The sequence below is a fragment of the Phalacrocorax carbo genome, chromosome 5 (assembly GCF_963921805.1).
Source record: "Phalacrocorax carbo chromosome 5, bPhaCar2.1, whole genome shotgun sequence".
NCBI lineage: Eukaryota > Metazoa > Chordata > Aves > Suliformes > Phalacrocoracidae > Phalacrocorax > Phalacrocorax carbo.
In genome coordinates, this window is record NC_087517.1 from 3354271 (window position 1) to 3369672 (window position 15402).

Here is a 15402-nt window from a genome sequence, read left to right on the forward strand (position 1 = left end):
ACAGGGTTGCATGGGTTGGAGGTAAGTGGGAAGGAAAATGTTAAAATTTTATTTTATTTTTAGAAGAAAAGGCAAAATTTCTGCAATTTCTCCTGCCTACATTATGTTCATGGACAGGGCTTATTCCACTCTATGAATTAACTCCAGGAAAGGACTTCTATTAACAAATAAGCTGAAACTATTCAAGTCAGGAAAGAAAAAGAGGAGTCATGCAGGAGTCAAGTTAGCAGCAGAAAGAGAAGAATTTTAAAATCCTGCAGGAACAGTTGAGTGTTTTAAATACAGCTGAAGATGGTCAAAAGATTTTTGGGTTCATCTTCAAAAATTAGGTTATTTTATGGAACCAGCTATTACTATGACACTCTATTGTAACTTCCATAAAACATTTATTCTTCGGTGTTCTTAATCAGCAGTTGTTTGGAGTTCAGTGTACTCTAACTCCCTGTTCAGTAAGCCACTCTTCACTCCGAGAGATAAGATGTTGTTTAAAGGGTATTTTACACGGCACAGCAGCGTGCATTCTTATAACAAGCTGCAGTTAATGAGGTCTCCGAGCCAGAAAAACTTTTACTCAGTTTTCAACTATTTCCTTAATGTCCTCCCTGCATTTTATATCTTCTTCCCACTTCTTTTCTTTGCTCGAAGGAGAATTTATACTAATTTTTTTAGCCTGTTCAAAGATACACATGTAACTCGAAGATAACAATGCTACAGAGCCCAATTCTATATCCAAACTGAAAAATTCTATTTCCATCCTAAAATTTAACATTTAGCAGAAATAAACTTGGTATTTGTAAATACCCCCACTTCTTCTGCAAAGCTACAACTAAGAGTGGATTTAAAAAACCCCAATCAAACAAAAAAACCAAAGTACTTTCCCATCCTGAGTGACTTACAGTTCCTAGATACTAGTAGGAACAAATAAGATTTCTATAAAATTGTCCTTTGCCTTCTAGCATAGCCAAACTTCAATCATGCTGTGCAAGCGAGCTGCAGATGCTTTGCCACTTCTGAGAAGCAGATAAATCAGAACTACTGTTCAACTTAGCTTTAAACTGTCACTGAAGGAGCCAACGGCCTTATGGGGGGGGGGAAATTTGGTAGAAATGATCGTAATGATTTCTTCTAATCATTCAACATTTAAAAAACACAAAAGGAAAATTTTTAAAAATACTACTAAAAGTAATTTCTAAATACATTTTAACGAAGATCTATTATACATTTAGTTTCTTAATTCTCTCCTTTTCCAGACAATAACTGCTTTAGTCAAATAAAACTTCGTATAGTACTTTAAAGAACTATCGTACCATTTCTTAGGAGAGTCATGACCTTTATTCAGCCAGTATCTAACAAAACCCAAGTCCTGCTGTTACTGCTCACGGGTACTTGCTACACCATCTGTTATTAAAAAAATGGCTGGAATTTTAGAATATTCGATGGCTCTTAGAGCTGCCACTGAGGTGAGCTTTTTTAATAAATCAGCAAAAAATACTTCCACGTTTAATTAAAGAACAGACACAATGTGCTGACTTCCCTACTCCAAAGACTTTGGAAAAGTGAACTACAGAATTTTGCACTCTGGTTTCAATAGCTATACTTGCATTGTTTGGCAATAACAAGTCATTAGAAAATATATTATTAATGGCCTAAAAAAGAACAAATTGAACACCTGGGTTTTAACATATATTAAGTAAATAAGAGAAGGTAAAACATTCTATTCTGCAAACAAGACAAAATACTTAGATGAAGTCAGGTTGCTACATACAGGTACGTGAGCAGAAAGAAGCATGTGTGTATGCGTGCGCGCCTCTGGGAACAAGGTAACTATTCATAGACTACTGTATATTGTTTGTCTCAAGTACTGTTTGCAAAGGGGAGGTTGTATAAATTATGGACAGGCAAAATGGGTTAAAATTACAAATAAATTTTAAATTTATAGGAAAACTCACTTACCTGTCATAACAATTGATGTCATCTAGCCAGCAACCTTGCTTCACAATTTCAATTGATCCAGAAATATTCTTCCACGTAGCAAAACAGTGTCGTCTTTTATCTTTATCACCATAACAAGGTTCAATACCACTGCGATTTGTTTTATCTTTTTCCCAATTAGCGTTGTAGTAGATACACTCTTGTGTTTCTGATCTGCCAAGTATGGCACCTTTTAGGAATGAAAAGTAAATCACAGTTAAATGGCATTCTGAAGGATGAGATGTACGAACAGTCAAAACCAGGATGTACTAAAAGATCATACACCACTTGCATCAATATAACCTCTCCCTCCTTTTTTTTTTTTTTTTAATAAAGAAATAAAACATTTAAAGTTCACAAGCATTCCAAGTAAATGTTGAAACATAAAACAAAGATCTTCTGTTAAGTCAAACAGCAATTTGGATAACTTATCAAGATTTGAAGATATAAAGAACAAGTTACGGCAATACTTTTCCCTGAATAGCAATAGCAGAGACAAATATTGAATAGGAAAGATTTAGTTACAACATTAACCAAACAAGAAGTTTCAGCTAGTAGAATTTACCAAAAGGCATTTTTGTCTCTTATGTTGCCACACGCGCCAAAAAAAGCAGTTTGTACGTGTCAGAAACCTAAATCCAACTAATAAATTCAGTTTTAAACTATCAACCTCTTTTCCCTTAGCTTTCATCTGCGACATAGCTTCTTAGCACAAAGCACTGACGTATAAGACACGCTATGCTAAAATAGTGTATTTTGTCATTCTGATTTGCCAAGTGAGCAACTGGAATTGAGACCAGTAGGTGTGAAGCAACAGTCCCTAATCTCCAAGGGCAGTGCTGGTTTTTCACTGTGTGGTCCCACCCAGTCACCAGCTGCAGCGTGAAAGAGCTTCGGTCTTTGTCACAACTCAATAACCAAGCGCTCCCGCTCTCAGAAGGGCCAGGGGCACAACCCCCCTTCCCACCATGCGTGCCCAACATACGCACTGGGATCAACCACGATGGCCAATGTGCAAGCTCCAGGCCATAAAAGCCAAGTGTGGTTTGGAAGTCAAAGCACTGATGCAGTCTGTATTAAACATGCTGGTTTAGACCATAACAGACCAACAGACTGGCTTAACCTACCCTGATACCAAGTGATTAATTTTTTGTTGCTGTCCCAAATATTCTTACAAATAAAAGTTTCTAAACTTCTCAATTTAATTGTCTTTTAAATAACAAATGTAATTGATTCACCAATGCCTACTGACAACCTGCAGCAAAACCCAGCAAATATTAAGACTGAGGCACCTGTAAGGGGAGCTTACTTTAGTTTTAATGTGATGTGAATGACCAATCTAGTTTCTGCAAAGGTGAAGGGTTGTTAGGATGCAAAACCATTAACAAAATACTGGAAGGGAGAAATAACTGGCTATTACTTCTGGTTTTATCTTGTCAAACACTGCCAAGAGTGTGTCATTAATCTTCATCATTTAACACGTATTAAAAATATGGAAAAACAGAGGGGGAGGAAAGAAGAGCTAAAGAATCAGAGGACTCGCTTCAAAACTGAGAAAGGGTCAGGAGGATGACAGAGCACATTTACTGTGCCTGTGCACCCATCTGATATTTTCCAAGAGGCACAGGTACATTAGACATCATCCTGAAGATCAGATTTATACAGAAAAGGACTTCCATAGCAGTCATTTTAACACCCCGTCAAACACACACAACGGACAGTACGGTAATTTTTCTCAGTAAACAGACCCAACTGCACAGGGACCAAAAAAAGTTGCACTTCTCAGGGTGATGAGAATTATTTCAAACCGGAAATTGCTGCAGCCCTCGAAGTGCCGCACAGCACATCCGTGGAGCACAGTGCTGACCATACTGGGCATCCCACATTACCACCTTCAGAAACTTTTGACTTTGACGCATTCCCAAAATAGGCAGAGGATGCTGCTTACGCTTTTTGGGAAAGAGCCTGGATGTTCAATGGGAGAAATGCACTAGCCAGCTGGTAACACTGCGAGATGCAGCATGTTAACTATTATATTCTTTGTGCTGCGATGGCCTGACCTTTACAACTCCCAGCTATGGCAAGAAACAGATGAGGCAACAGATTGAACAATTTGGTTCTGTCAGTGCAATAAAGCAGAAGTCCTGGATTTATCTCATACGTGCCATTCCTTTTCTTCTGCTGCCAAGTCTAGCTTTGAAGGACCGTAGACAAGCTGAATTTGATAATTTTACTGTAGTTTCTGAATTTTAACTTTGCACAAATATTTTCCTTGTACGTGTCTTCTCTATAGTCAGGGTTTTTCTTATCCACTAATGCTCTGAATCAGTTCAGCCTATCCTACTGGCCAGCAATTGCACTGTTGGTTTAGTGACTTTGGATCCGACTGGAGTATCTACCCCGTAGTACCTTCTCTAGGGGCCGAGGAGACATTTGCAATAGGCCTGGCAAGACTGAGCTGATGTATGGACACATCAGGACATTATTGGCTTCACCGTTCGAAGCAGAAAAGCGGGAACACGGTGGAAGCAAGGGAAGAAGGGGAACCACACAAAGGCAGCAGCCCTGAGCCCACCGCACAAAGGAAGCATCTGCTTCTAACAAGCTCTACCACCCCCTCCTCAGGGATCAAACTCCTAAAGGAGAAGGGCAGCTGGCATTTACAACAAAAGCAAATTTATTTGGGTGCCAGTTTAGGCACAGTACATCTATAGTGTAACTCCCATACCCATTTTGAGTACTGACAAATTGTTTTCGTATGAAATTGTCATGTCTTCAGGAACTCTATTACTGAATCTCAAAAGGCAAATCGCAGCTGTCGAAAGAAGCCACGAGCAAAGAACCAGCAGCACCCTATGGACTGAACTTCAAGTCTGAAAGCTTCTGAGAGGAAAACACATTGAAAAAGCAAAGAATATTACAAGTATAAAAGAGAGTTTAGCTTCAGCATGTTAACAGATCACATTTAATATATGCTGTTCTCGCACTGCAGATAGTATGCTGCTGTATCACTGTACATTTGTGTTCATCCCCAACAGCTGCAGTAAAAGAAAACCAACATTTGCTAGTGAACTTCTGAACTGCTGTTAATACAGGATACACTGTAATTGTCAGCAGTACAGAAAGCAATTATTAGAGTGTGCATGTGCAGTCTGGAAAACCTCACCTTAGGAGGAATATTAAGGACTGGGTACCATTTGTTCAAGCAGAAAGACTACATGAAGGCCTGGAAAAAATTCTAGCCTTTTTTTTTTTGTGGGTTTTTGGTTTTGGTTTTTGTTTTTTTTTTAATTTTAAAAGAGGGGCAAAAAATGAAATCTATGCATAGCTGATTAAGAAGGACTATACTAACATCGCCCTAATTTAGAAAGGGATTACTGGAAAAAGATACTGGATAAAATAGGAATTTTCTATTACAGATACCACCACATTACACTCCGAGGGAAAAAGAGATACCAGCTTCTGCGAGTTTATCATCTAGCTTTATTTAGTAAACATGAAACTAAGCAACGCAACCATATTGGTCTGTAACGCAGAAATGGCTTCATGACAGTTTTAATAAAAAGTCTGATATGTGATCATGATCTTCTCCCTCATTTCCTGAGAAGGCTTCAAAACAGGCACGCTGTCCCCCCCGTGTCTTACTCCTACCCCCAAATACTGCTTTTGCAGCACGCTTGGCTGGTGACACAAAGGCTTCCAGTCAAGGGGCAGATAAATCTGTGATTTCTTGCTGGTTTTTGAAATCTTGCAAAAATTTTGAGCTGAAGCCATGAAAACTTGTGAAAAGGCTACAAAGATTAGTTTGATGGCGCTAAGATCTAAAACAGCACCATGGAAAAAACAAACCCAGATCTTCTGAAAGCCAGTCTACTATGTAGGTTGCTCTGAAGGGCGCTCCCAAGGTGTACCTAACACATCCTTAACTAGAAGTAAAATTTCAAACTCATTTCTGCACATCTTCCAGCACTAGACAGAACTACAGGCTTCTTTTCCACATAGTATGTTTCCCAGGTGTACTTACTCAAGCCTGAGATGCAAACAGCAACACTGAAGTCTGGGAAGAGTAATCACATCTGTATTTCGTGGCTGCACAACCTACCCAGACAAGTCCATTCCACTGTACTTGAACTTAATTCTATTATAAGCACTAATGACAGTATCGGTAAGGATTTGTATGCAGGAACACTCGTGACAGAAAAGGGCTTTTTGTTGCTGCCGTTTCCTGGAAAACCTAGTATATACAGGAATGAAAGGGTGAAGTTTAGTCTGGCAGCTACCTACACTTGTTGTAGCAAGATTACTTAAATTGCATTGTTTGTGATTAATCTGAACTCATTCTGAGCACCAAGATCCACAAACAAAAGGAATGGAGTAGTTCATTAGAATAAACTAGCTGAGCAGAATGGCCTGAAGCCGCACAGGGATCGGGTGCTGTGAGCTGCTTCACAGACAGAACGGCCCATTTGCTGAAAGATCTGAATTGTAACGCACTGGTGTAGGGGAACAAAAAAAGGACAGAAAGCATAGCATATAGAAAGAGCATCTTGAAAAACTTCAGTTACTGTTCAGATATCTTTTTCTAGAACTTGCCTACATATATTATTCTATTTGCTTCCACAGTGATCTCATATACACTTTCTAGACCCACAAATATATCTAGAATATACAAATTGTATCTAAAATCTACAAATATATACTAAAAAGGACCAGCTTTGACATTTCCACAAGCAGGACGCACGTTTTCATCACTATGTATTTTTTCAGTAACACCCAGGGGAATGTTTCTCAAAGGAAAAATAAAGAGGTTATTTTCAACCTACTAAAGCAAACTGAGTTACAATAGAAAAGAGCTATTCTGTCCTCCTTATTCATACCACTATGTCCCAAAACATATTTTGTTGATCTTTAGATAAGTATTAGTCCTATTATCATTATCATCATTGTTCTCAATGCTCGCAAGTCAAACAAGGACTGTACTACATATAAACTGTGCCAAAGTACAGTCATTAAATCCAAACACAACAGCAATTACCTTAAGCAATGCAAGTATCGGGGAAAAAGATAAACAAGGCAGCAAAGTAACAAATCACCTGAACTGTTGTCACACTGCCTTATACAGAATATGCATATAGTTTCAGACTAGAATGTCTCATTCTCCTTTTCAGCATGTACCACCAGCTCTGCACTGTAGCTCATCAAAAAGTCATTGGGAAAGAATGGAGAAAAGCCACCAAAGTGTGCACCTCTGAGAGACTTAAGATCTTTTAAGAGGCTAAAAGATTACTCTTAAAAATTAAGAATTTGACCTGATGTTCTTCTCATAAAATAAAATAAAATTTAAAATTAAAAATAAATTAATCTGCAACTCAGCATGGGTTTACTAACTTGGAAGTTTCAGCGTGGCGTTTTGTGTAATAACAGCTATACTAAACTTAAATTCTCCAAGATTGTAGTATGATTTTGGAGGAGGGCAGAATATCAGGAAACCTGTATTTAGTTATATATATGGGGGGGTGGGGGTGTGTTTGTGGTTTGGTTGGTTTGTTGGTTGGTTGGTTTTTTTTGTTCACACTTTGCCAAAATGGAAAAGTTGTACGGATAAGCCTGCCCTTGATGTATGAAGTTCTCTAGCTGAGAAAAACAATTCTGAAAAAAAAGAGCTTTCCAGAGGAAGAATCCAGTGCTGGAGAACTGAAGAATGATCTACCTAATGGCACTACATTAAGCCTTAAGAGCACACGTTCCTAAATATAGTGGAAATTATGGAGAGAGGTTTCACCTACAAATAAGAAATACAACTGCAAAAGGGGGTGGTGGGGGGGTGGTGGGGGAGAAAAGAATAATATCACTCTACTACTATACTGTTAAAAAAAAAAATTCCTTGCAGCCCCGTGTTTGCTGGACAGACAGCAACAAGAAAACAAACACTTTTCGACTGGAAATTCTACTGGATTTACAGATATCAGTATATAAGATAAAAGAAGTCAGCTGCTATAACCACTTCATGTTGTTTAATCTCTCTTAGTTTTATTAAAAAAAATAACAGTGAGCGTGAACATATATTTTACTCAGCATAGACAACCATTCATCTGCTTCTGAAGTTCAGCAACTCAAAAATAGTAGGTATTACTCCTGGATCTAAGAGAGCTTCCAAAACAGAATCAGGTAATACATATATTTTACTTTGGAAACAAATGATCAGACGGCACGCATGGTATTTGATCTCTCTTCTTGTCACAGATGCAAAGGCCAGTGCTCTGGCAATGGAAGGTGGAGCGGGACCGTTCATTATCCTTTTTTCCTGACATTAAACAGCCAGTGCTCAATGCATCAGTCTTTCCGAGGTGAGCTACAGAATTTATACATACTTGAAGAGCTCTGTACACGGCTTCAGTAGATCACCGTTTCTCTTCAGGGTGCAAGCAGTGGGCCAAAACACAGTTAGGTTCCACTCAATATTTAAAGGCACTGCAATATTTTAGTTCTAATATGAGAGATTTGGCAGACTTTGCTGCCATGCAACTTATGCAACTTTTTGAACAGAAACAACACTTTGGGCTAAAAAAATACTATCCATGCATGACTAGCAACACAAAATTAGATGCAATCAAATGGAAGACTAGGATTTTGGAAGAAGAGGTGCCCTTAAAACACACTCAACATCCAAGACAGAAGAAGCCCTCTACCTGTGAATCCCTATGAAAGGTCAAGTGGCTACTTTTGCAAAGTTCAGGCTTTGACAACTAGTCACATTGAAGAAACCTGTCCGTCTATAAAGCTGTGACCTGTCCGATGACTTCTCCAAAATAACATGTAAGAGCCACTCTCCATCATTTACCAGCAGTCCTGGTTAACAGGGGAGGTCCCAGATGACTGGAAGCTTGCCGATGCAATGCCCATCTACAAGAAGGGCCGGAAGGAGGATCCAGGGAACTACAGGCCTGTCAGCCTGACCTCAATACCAGGGAAGGTTATGGAGTGGTTCATCTTGAGGGCACTCACCAGGCAAATGCAGGACAGCCAGGCAATCAGGCCCAGCCAGCATGGCTTCATGAAAGGCAGGTCCTGTCTGACCAACCTGATCTCCTTCTGTGACCAGGGACCCGCCTAGTGGATGAGGGAAAGGCTGTGGATGGTGTCTACCTACACTTCTGCAAAGCCTTTGATGCTGTCTCCCAGAGCATCTTCCTAGAGAAAGTGGCTGCTCATGGCTTGGACAGGTGTACTCTTTGCTGGGAAAAAACCTGGCTGGATGGCCAAGCCCAGAGAGTTGTGGTGAACAGAGCTAAACCCAGTTGGCGGCTGGTCACGAGTGGGGTTCCCCAGGACTCAGTGTTGGGGCCAGTCTTGTTTAATATCTTCATCGATGATTTGGATGAGGGGACTGAGGGACCCCTCAGTAAGTTTGTATGTGACTCTGAGTTGGGCGGGAGCATTGATCTGCTGGAGGGCAGGAGGGCTCTGCAGAGGGACCGGGACAGGCTGGATCGATGGGCCGAGGCCAGTTGTGTGAGGTTTAACAAGGCCCAGTGCTGGGTCCTGCCCTTGGGTCACACCAACCCCAGGCAACGCTCCAGGCTGGGGCAGAGGGGCTGGGAAGTGCCCGGTGGAGAAGGCCCTGGGGGTGCTGGCTGACAGCCGGCTGGGCATGAGCCAGCAGTGCCCAGGTGGCCAAGGAGGCCACCAGCCCCCGGGCTTGTGTCAGCACTGCTGTGACCAGCAGGAGCCAGGCAGGGATGGGGCCCCTGTGCTCGGCCCTGGGGAGGCCCCACCTTGAATGCTGGGCTCAGGTTTGGGCCCCTTGGGACAAGAAGGCCCTTGAGGGGCTGGAGCGTGTCCAGAGAAGGGCAGCGGGGCTGGGGCAGGGTCTGGAGCACAAGTGTGCTGGGGGGGTTTAGCCTGGAGAAGAGGAGGCTGAGGGGAGCCCTTCTCACTCTCTGCAGTTGCCTGAAAGGAAGCTGTAGTGGGGGGGTGGTGGGGGTGGTGTTGGTCTCTTCTCTCCAGTTACTAGTGATAGGATGAGAGGAAATGGCCTCAAGCTGCATCAGGGGAGGTTTAGACTAGAAATTAGGAACAATTTCTTCACTGCAAGAGCGGTCAGGCCCTGGCACAGGCTGCCCAGAGAGGTGGTGGAGTCACCATCTCTGGAGGAGTTCAAAAACCATGTAGATGTGGCACTTGGGGACATGGTTTGGGAGGCCTGGGGGTGTTGGGTTGGTGGTTGGACTTGATGATCCTAGAGGTCTTTTCCAGCCATAATGATTCTATGATTCTATAAGAGGGGCTATTAAACTTTTTATTAATTTAAACAAAGAGCTACAGTTTTCAGAGACCTGATATTTTAGAATAGGTGGTAGCAGAACTAATTAAAGCATCTTTAAGGGGTGAGGCCACAATTCAAGGAAAAGGATGCAAGTAAAGATCAGGAACCTCTTAGTTCAATTGTTAATTTGAGAGACTCCATGGTACCATCCAAAGCAAAGTCTGAGTGATTAAAGAAGATGGGATTAAGGGGGCAATTGTGATATGTGGCATACTCAAAGAGGCCACTGCAGGAGGCATAACAGTAGCATCTAAATCTTGCTGAACTCTTGCTCAAGGAAAAGAAGCTGAAATTACTTTATAATACGTGTTCCTCCCTGCAGTCCCTCTAAGCAGTCAGTCCTACTGTTAGAAGAAGAAATTAATAATGTCATAATAGGCTTTTGTAGAGAACTTCCATTTTCTGCCTTGTACTTCCGAGTATCTTATTTAAGACTGGATTTAAGGAAGTGGAAAAAAACTAAACCTCTGGTGTCCAAGTTTTCCAAAATCATTTCAGAGCAAAGCATGTCACAGAAAATGGAGAAAAAGGGTCAGGCAACATCAATTTCTACTTAAAGAATATAAAGGTGCCAGTGATGGCACAACTGGTATCTATAGCATCAGCTGGCTACCTCTGAAATAAAGATTGTCATCCTCTGGGAATCTCTAGAAATTTCAAGTTAAGTGCTATTTTTCACACTTCTTAACTTCAAGGGAACACACTAAAACACAGGCTGATGTTTTCAAGTTCAAACATGCCATTCCTGTCACTGCAAGGTGTGAACAGCACAAAACAGAAAAGCTTTCTCATCTACTGTCTAATACTGTCTAATGATTTTGCGGGGGGGTGGGGTGGGTGGGGGCGGCAGCGGAAGCTTGAAAGATTCTGTAAATTGTTTGGTTTTTTGAAGCATAGCCTTGAGACTGCACTCACCTCATACATGCTGGTAGCTTTTATAGATACTACTGGTCAAACATCCCCTCCAACACAACAGAGAAGGTTATTGCAAGATGATAGATTTACCACAAGTAACACTGGGTTCAACACTCACCAGAAAAGTTTAAATTCTACAAGATTCAGAGGTTGGAAAAAAACAGACCAGGGCCAAACAGGCACTAACACTAGAAATACACACAGTTTCTAATTAGGATTACCCTCTCACCCCAGCAAAAGAAACCCAAACAAACAAAAAAAATCAATCAATGTAGAAAATAATCACAGTAGCTGACCTCAAAAGAAAAGCCATTTCAAGTCAGCAGAGATTTAAAAGGAAGTGAGCAAAAGGGGCATGGCACAGATGAGAGGGACAATGCTTGCCTGAACAGGTCCCTTCCCATCACTCCCCCCAAGAATATTAGCCCTCAATACTGTGTACGGGTCTGAATGTATAAACAAATCTCAAGAAAAAACTCAATTCAGTTTTTAAGATTGAAAACTTGGAAACTGGGGTTCTGCTCTACCCTGACTATCTTGGTGGTACCATCTGCAACTGCCTCCAAATGAAGCTCAGGTAAGGCAGCTGCTCATGAAGTAGCTAGGGATGCTTTCCCATTGCACATGCGAGTAACACCATTTCCACAGTCTTAGAATACTGTTATTAAACTAAAAATGTAGGGCGCTCCCCTGGTAGGCATACTCCCAGACTAAAGCCTAAATAAACCACCTAAGGATATAAAAACTAGATTAGGAAGATATGAATCGTTTTCAAGGATGACTATCATACTGCTGGTGGCAACTAGCAGAATTTCTATTTTGAGGCTTGACAGCGAGTTTCCCAGCAGTGATCTCAGATACCTGTCATAGCTGTTCATCTGATTTGAGAGTCCCAAAGCAAGTGGAATCCTGCAGTGCGTGGCTGCCATTGCACGTGCCACAGCACACCAGGCACAAGAAGGCTCACCGTAGGCCCCTTTCATTGTAAGGGCCTGCACATCCATTCAAAGTCTCTACACAGGCATTCATCGAATGTAGAGGGCAGCTCAGGAGGTAACATTTGGCTTCTCTTCATACACTTCTCTTTCATGCTAGATTTTCCCAAGATAAAATAGGGGTCACAGAGAATTCTAACCATGAAAAATAAGATTTACCTTCAAATAAATGCTGTCTTTATAGCTTAGAGATATAAGCAAACTTCCTCCCTCCCTCCAGGCTGCACTGAACAATCTAAAATTTTCCATACAGCAAGAGTGAATCAGATGCAGATAGCTGTAAAAAACCGAGGACTTCTCACGGCTGGCATCCTACCTCTGCTGCCAAGGGCCTATGGTTTTAGTGTGCTGCCCACCTTGGTCAGAGCAGTACCTCAGTAACACCCGGCTGTGACTCTCTGGTATTTCAGATCAAAATGATCCTTTCTCAGGGTTGGTATTTGTAGAACTTCTTCCCTGAGCTTTTTAAGACCTTCCCAACTGTGAACTATGAAGCATTTTTAGGAACCTTCTAAAATGAAGGTCTAAAACGCCTGCGAACTCACGTAGATGGAAAATTCTAACATATTATTCACTTAATGAAAAAGCGTTAAAAAGACTTAACAGGAATCTATTTGTCTTTACATTCCCATCTCTGATTAGGCCATAAGACAGACAAGATCAGTAAATGAAATCTCCTCCAACTCTTTTCCTGTAACATTTATTTCACACATCTTCCAGAATCCTATGGAATATGATGAGCATCTACATTTCACCACATATATAATGTGAAATAAGAAGCATCTCCTCTTCCCTGCAAGGAGAATGCCTTCTGAACCCTCAACAAATGTGCATAGAAAAGATAAGTCAGGCTAATTACAAAAAATTATTCTACCTTTCTCCTCCCAAATCAGTCAAGTTCAATGCAAATTTTGTAACAGTTTGACAGCGAAGAAAACAGAACCCCACACCAAATCAACAAAAACACAGTCAAGACATCTGTGAGGCAGGCATCCAACTTCACATTTGATGTTTCCTCCATGTGATGCATCCTACCCCCACTTCTTTTTCTGTCTTTCAGGATCTTATATAACTATTTAAAAGACAACAGGACCGGCGTGATTCTGTCTTAAACTCAGATCTCAAACAAATCTCTGTGGGCGTTGTGTCCCCACTCTGTGCTATTGCAAGCAAAAACACTACCCAGTTATCCTCCATATGCTCATCAAGCTTCTTATTCAAATTCAAACTCTTTTGCCATCGCTACACTTCACTTTTTTCCCCACAGCTACAACCAAGATCCCAGGCTAAACATACGAGTGTTCACCTATTTTTTTCTTTTTTAAAGCACCAGCTCTATTCTTTTGCTTACAACTGGCCCAGAAAACATATAAACTGCTAAGCTATTTGTCTGGCCTGGCTCAGCCAGCAGCTGACTGCCAGTAGCTAGCTGGCTGATGAGTACACATCCACTGACCAGCAGATCCAGACAAGCTACAGCTGCCCTTGTCCAGATGGCAGCTAAACAGTATGAAAGACAGGTTCCAGATTTGTGTAAACAGAGAGAGGGATTACCTTGGACATGCAGGCAAACAGAATAACATGGTGGTGAAAAGGCAGGATACAGTCTTGAAAAATTCAAGCCTTTAAAGGTTCACCCATTCAATGGAGCTGGAAACCGCTTTTTTACCCTTCCCTGTTTAAATTCTCCAACACATTTATGAACAGTCATCAAGTTTAGCTTCAGTCTTGATTCTAGAGTCAATGATCCAGGGGCTTTTTTGTATTTTTATTTCACTACCTCATCACAACGGTAGGTCTTTCCAAGTTCATCTTTCTTACAGAGGTTGGCCAGAACTACACTCAGTACTTAAGGCATTTACAAAGGCTTGTCTTGTATCTATATTGTTTTTGTTCACTAGGAAATACGCCTTCAAAAGCATTTTTTGGATCACATGAATCACAGCCAAATCACATTAGTAGCTCACGGTATCTGTTATAATGCAAGACCACAGTCTGAAATACATTTTTAAGTTGTAGCGCAATCAAAAAAAGCAGACTCTGCTGTATAGCCTCACAAAGAGCTGAAGTGGCACAAATGAGTGGAAGTAATTCCTTCCTTCAGCCACTAAACTTAAATAAATGCCAGACTGCAGCATTACACATCTGAGTAAATACCTATCATCATAAAAATGCTAATACGTTTTTGACTGCTGAACCCTCTTCCTAAAGCAAAAAACTCTGCATAACCTCAAACTTTGCTGTATCTGTTTAATGACATTTCTACTGTCCAGTCCTATCTATATAAAATTCTAAAGCTTTTCTACACTGAAAGACTTTCAAGAGTTGTCTTTATGTTCTGAAATCAGTATTAATTATATTTTAAAAATCCAGCAAAACTGCCTGTCTACCTCTAGCTAAACTAGCTGTCACTCGAAATGGATTTTCTATTTGTCCTCTATCAGGCTGTCTTATTTTGCTCACTGTATCAGACTGTAAACCTGAAGATTATGTAAAAATTCCCATTCACATAGCTTGAAACAAGACATATTTTTATGGACGAGAACACTGTTGATAAGATAACCACCTACTCTTCTTGCTTTCAGGCTGTGGAGTCATCTCTGTCTTCAAGCTCCCAAACTCAACACGGGCGGTTCCAGCTACACAAAGCCTCAACTGCAACTCAACTCTTTATCAGTCACAAAACTCATCTTCAACACAGATGACCTGAGTACTGACTGAAGGACAGAAGAAGGGAGTAGCAAGATTTTTTTGTTTAAAGTACCTAGTTATTTTCTAGAGAAAATCAGGGAAATCCAGAGTCCAACTATCTCACGGAGTCTTCATTACATAAACACATCCACCATATGTAATGCTCACTATTTAAATACTCATTAGTTTTCACCCATCATCACGTTCCCATGCTCTAAAGGTACTACATATCAAAGGGAGCTTTCCATCAGGACGTGAGAACTGATAGAATTTCACTAGAAATCATTATTATGCCAGTTTTTATGTAGAATACATTCTGATATAAGTGACTGGTAAACTGTCAAAAACTTCAAATATTTAACATTCATAATAAGATAAAAAAAGCAATGGAACAAAGCAATTTCCTAATGCACCTCAATATTAGACTGTTGTTCTGCTCTCTTTTTTTTTAAACCTTTATGGATTCTCATGAAGCAGATTTTGCTATCCACTGGTCATTTTTTG

The 15402-nt window shown here is 40.7% G+C and overlaps 1 protein-coding gene across 1 annotated transcript in view; it reads right to left on the reverse strand.

Annotated features, from left to right (window-relative positions):
• The window catches only part of ACVR2A (activin A receptor type 2A), a 67806-nt gene that overhangs the window by 26674 nt on the left and 25730 nt on the right, over positions 1-15402 (reverse strand). The window contains exon 2 of the mRNA XM_064450992.1: positions 1954-2161. Within this exon, the coding sequence (XP_064307062.1) occupies positions 1954-2161 (208 nt within the window). The remainder of the gene's footprint in view (positions 1-1953; positions 2162-15402) is intronic.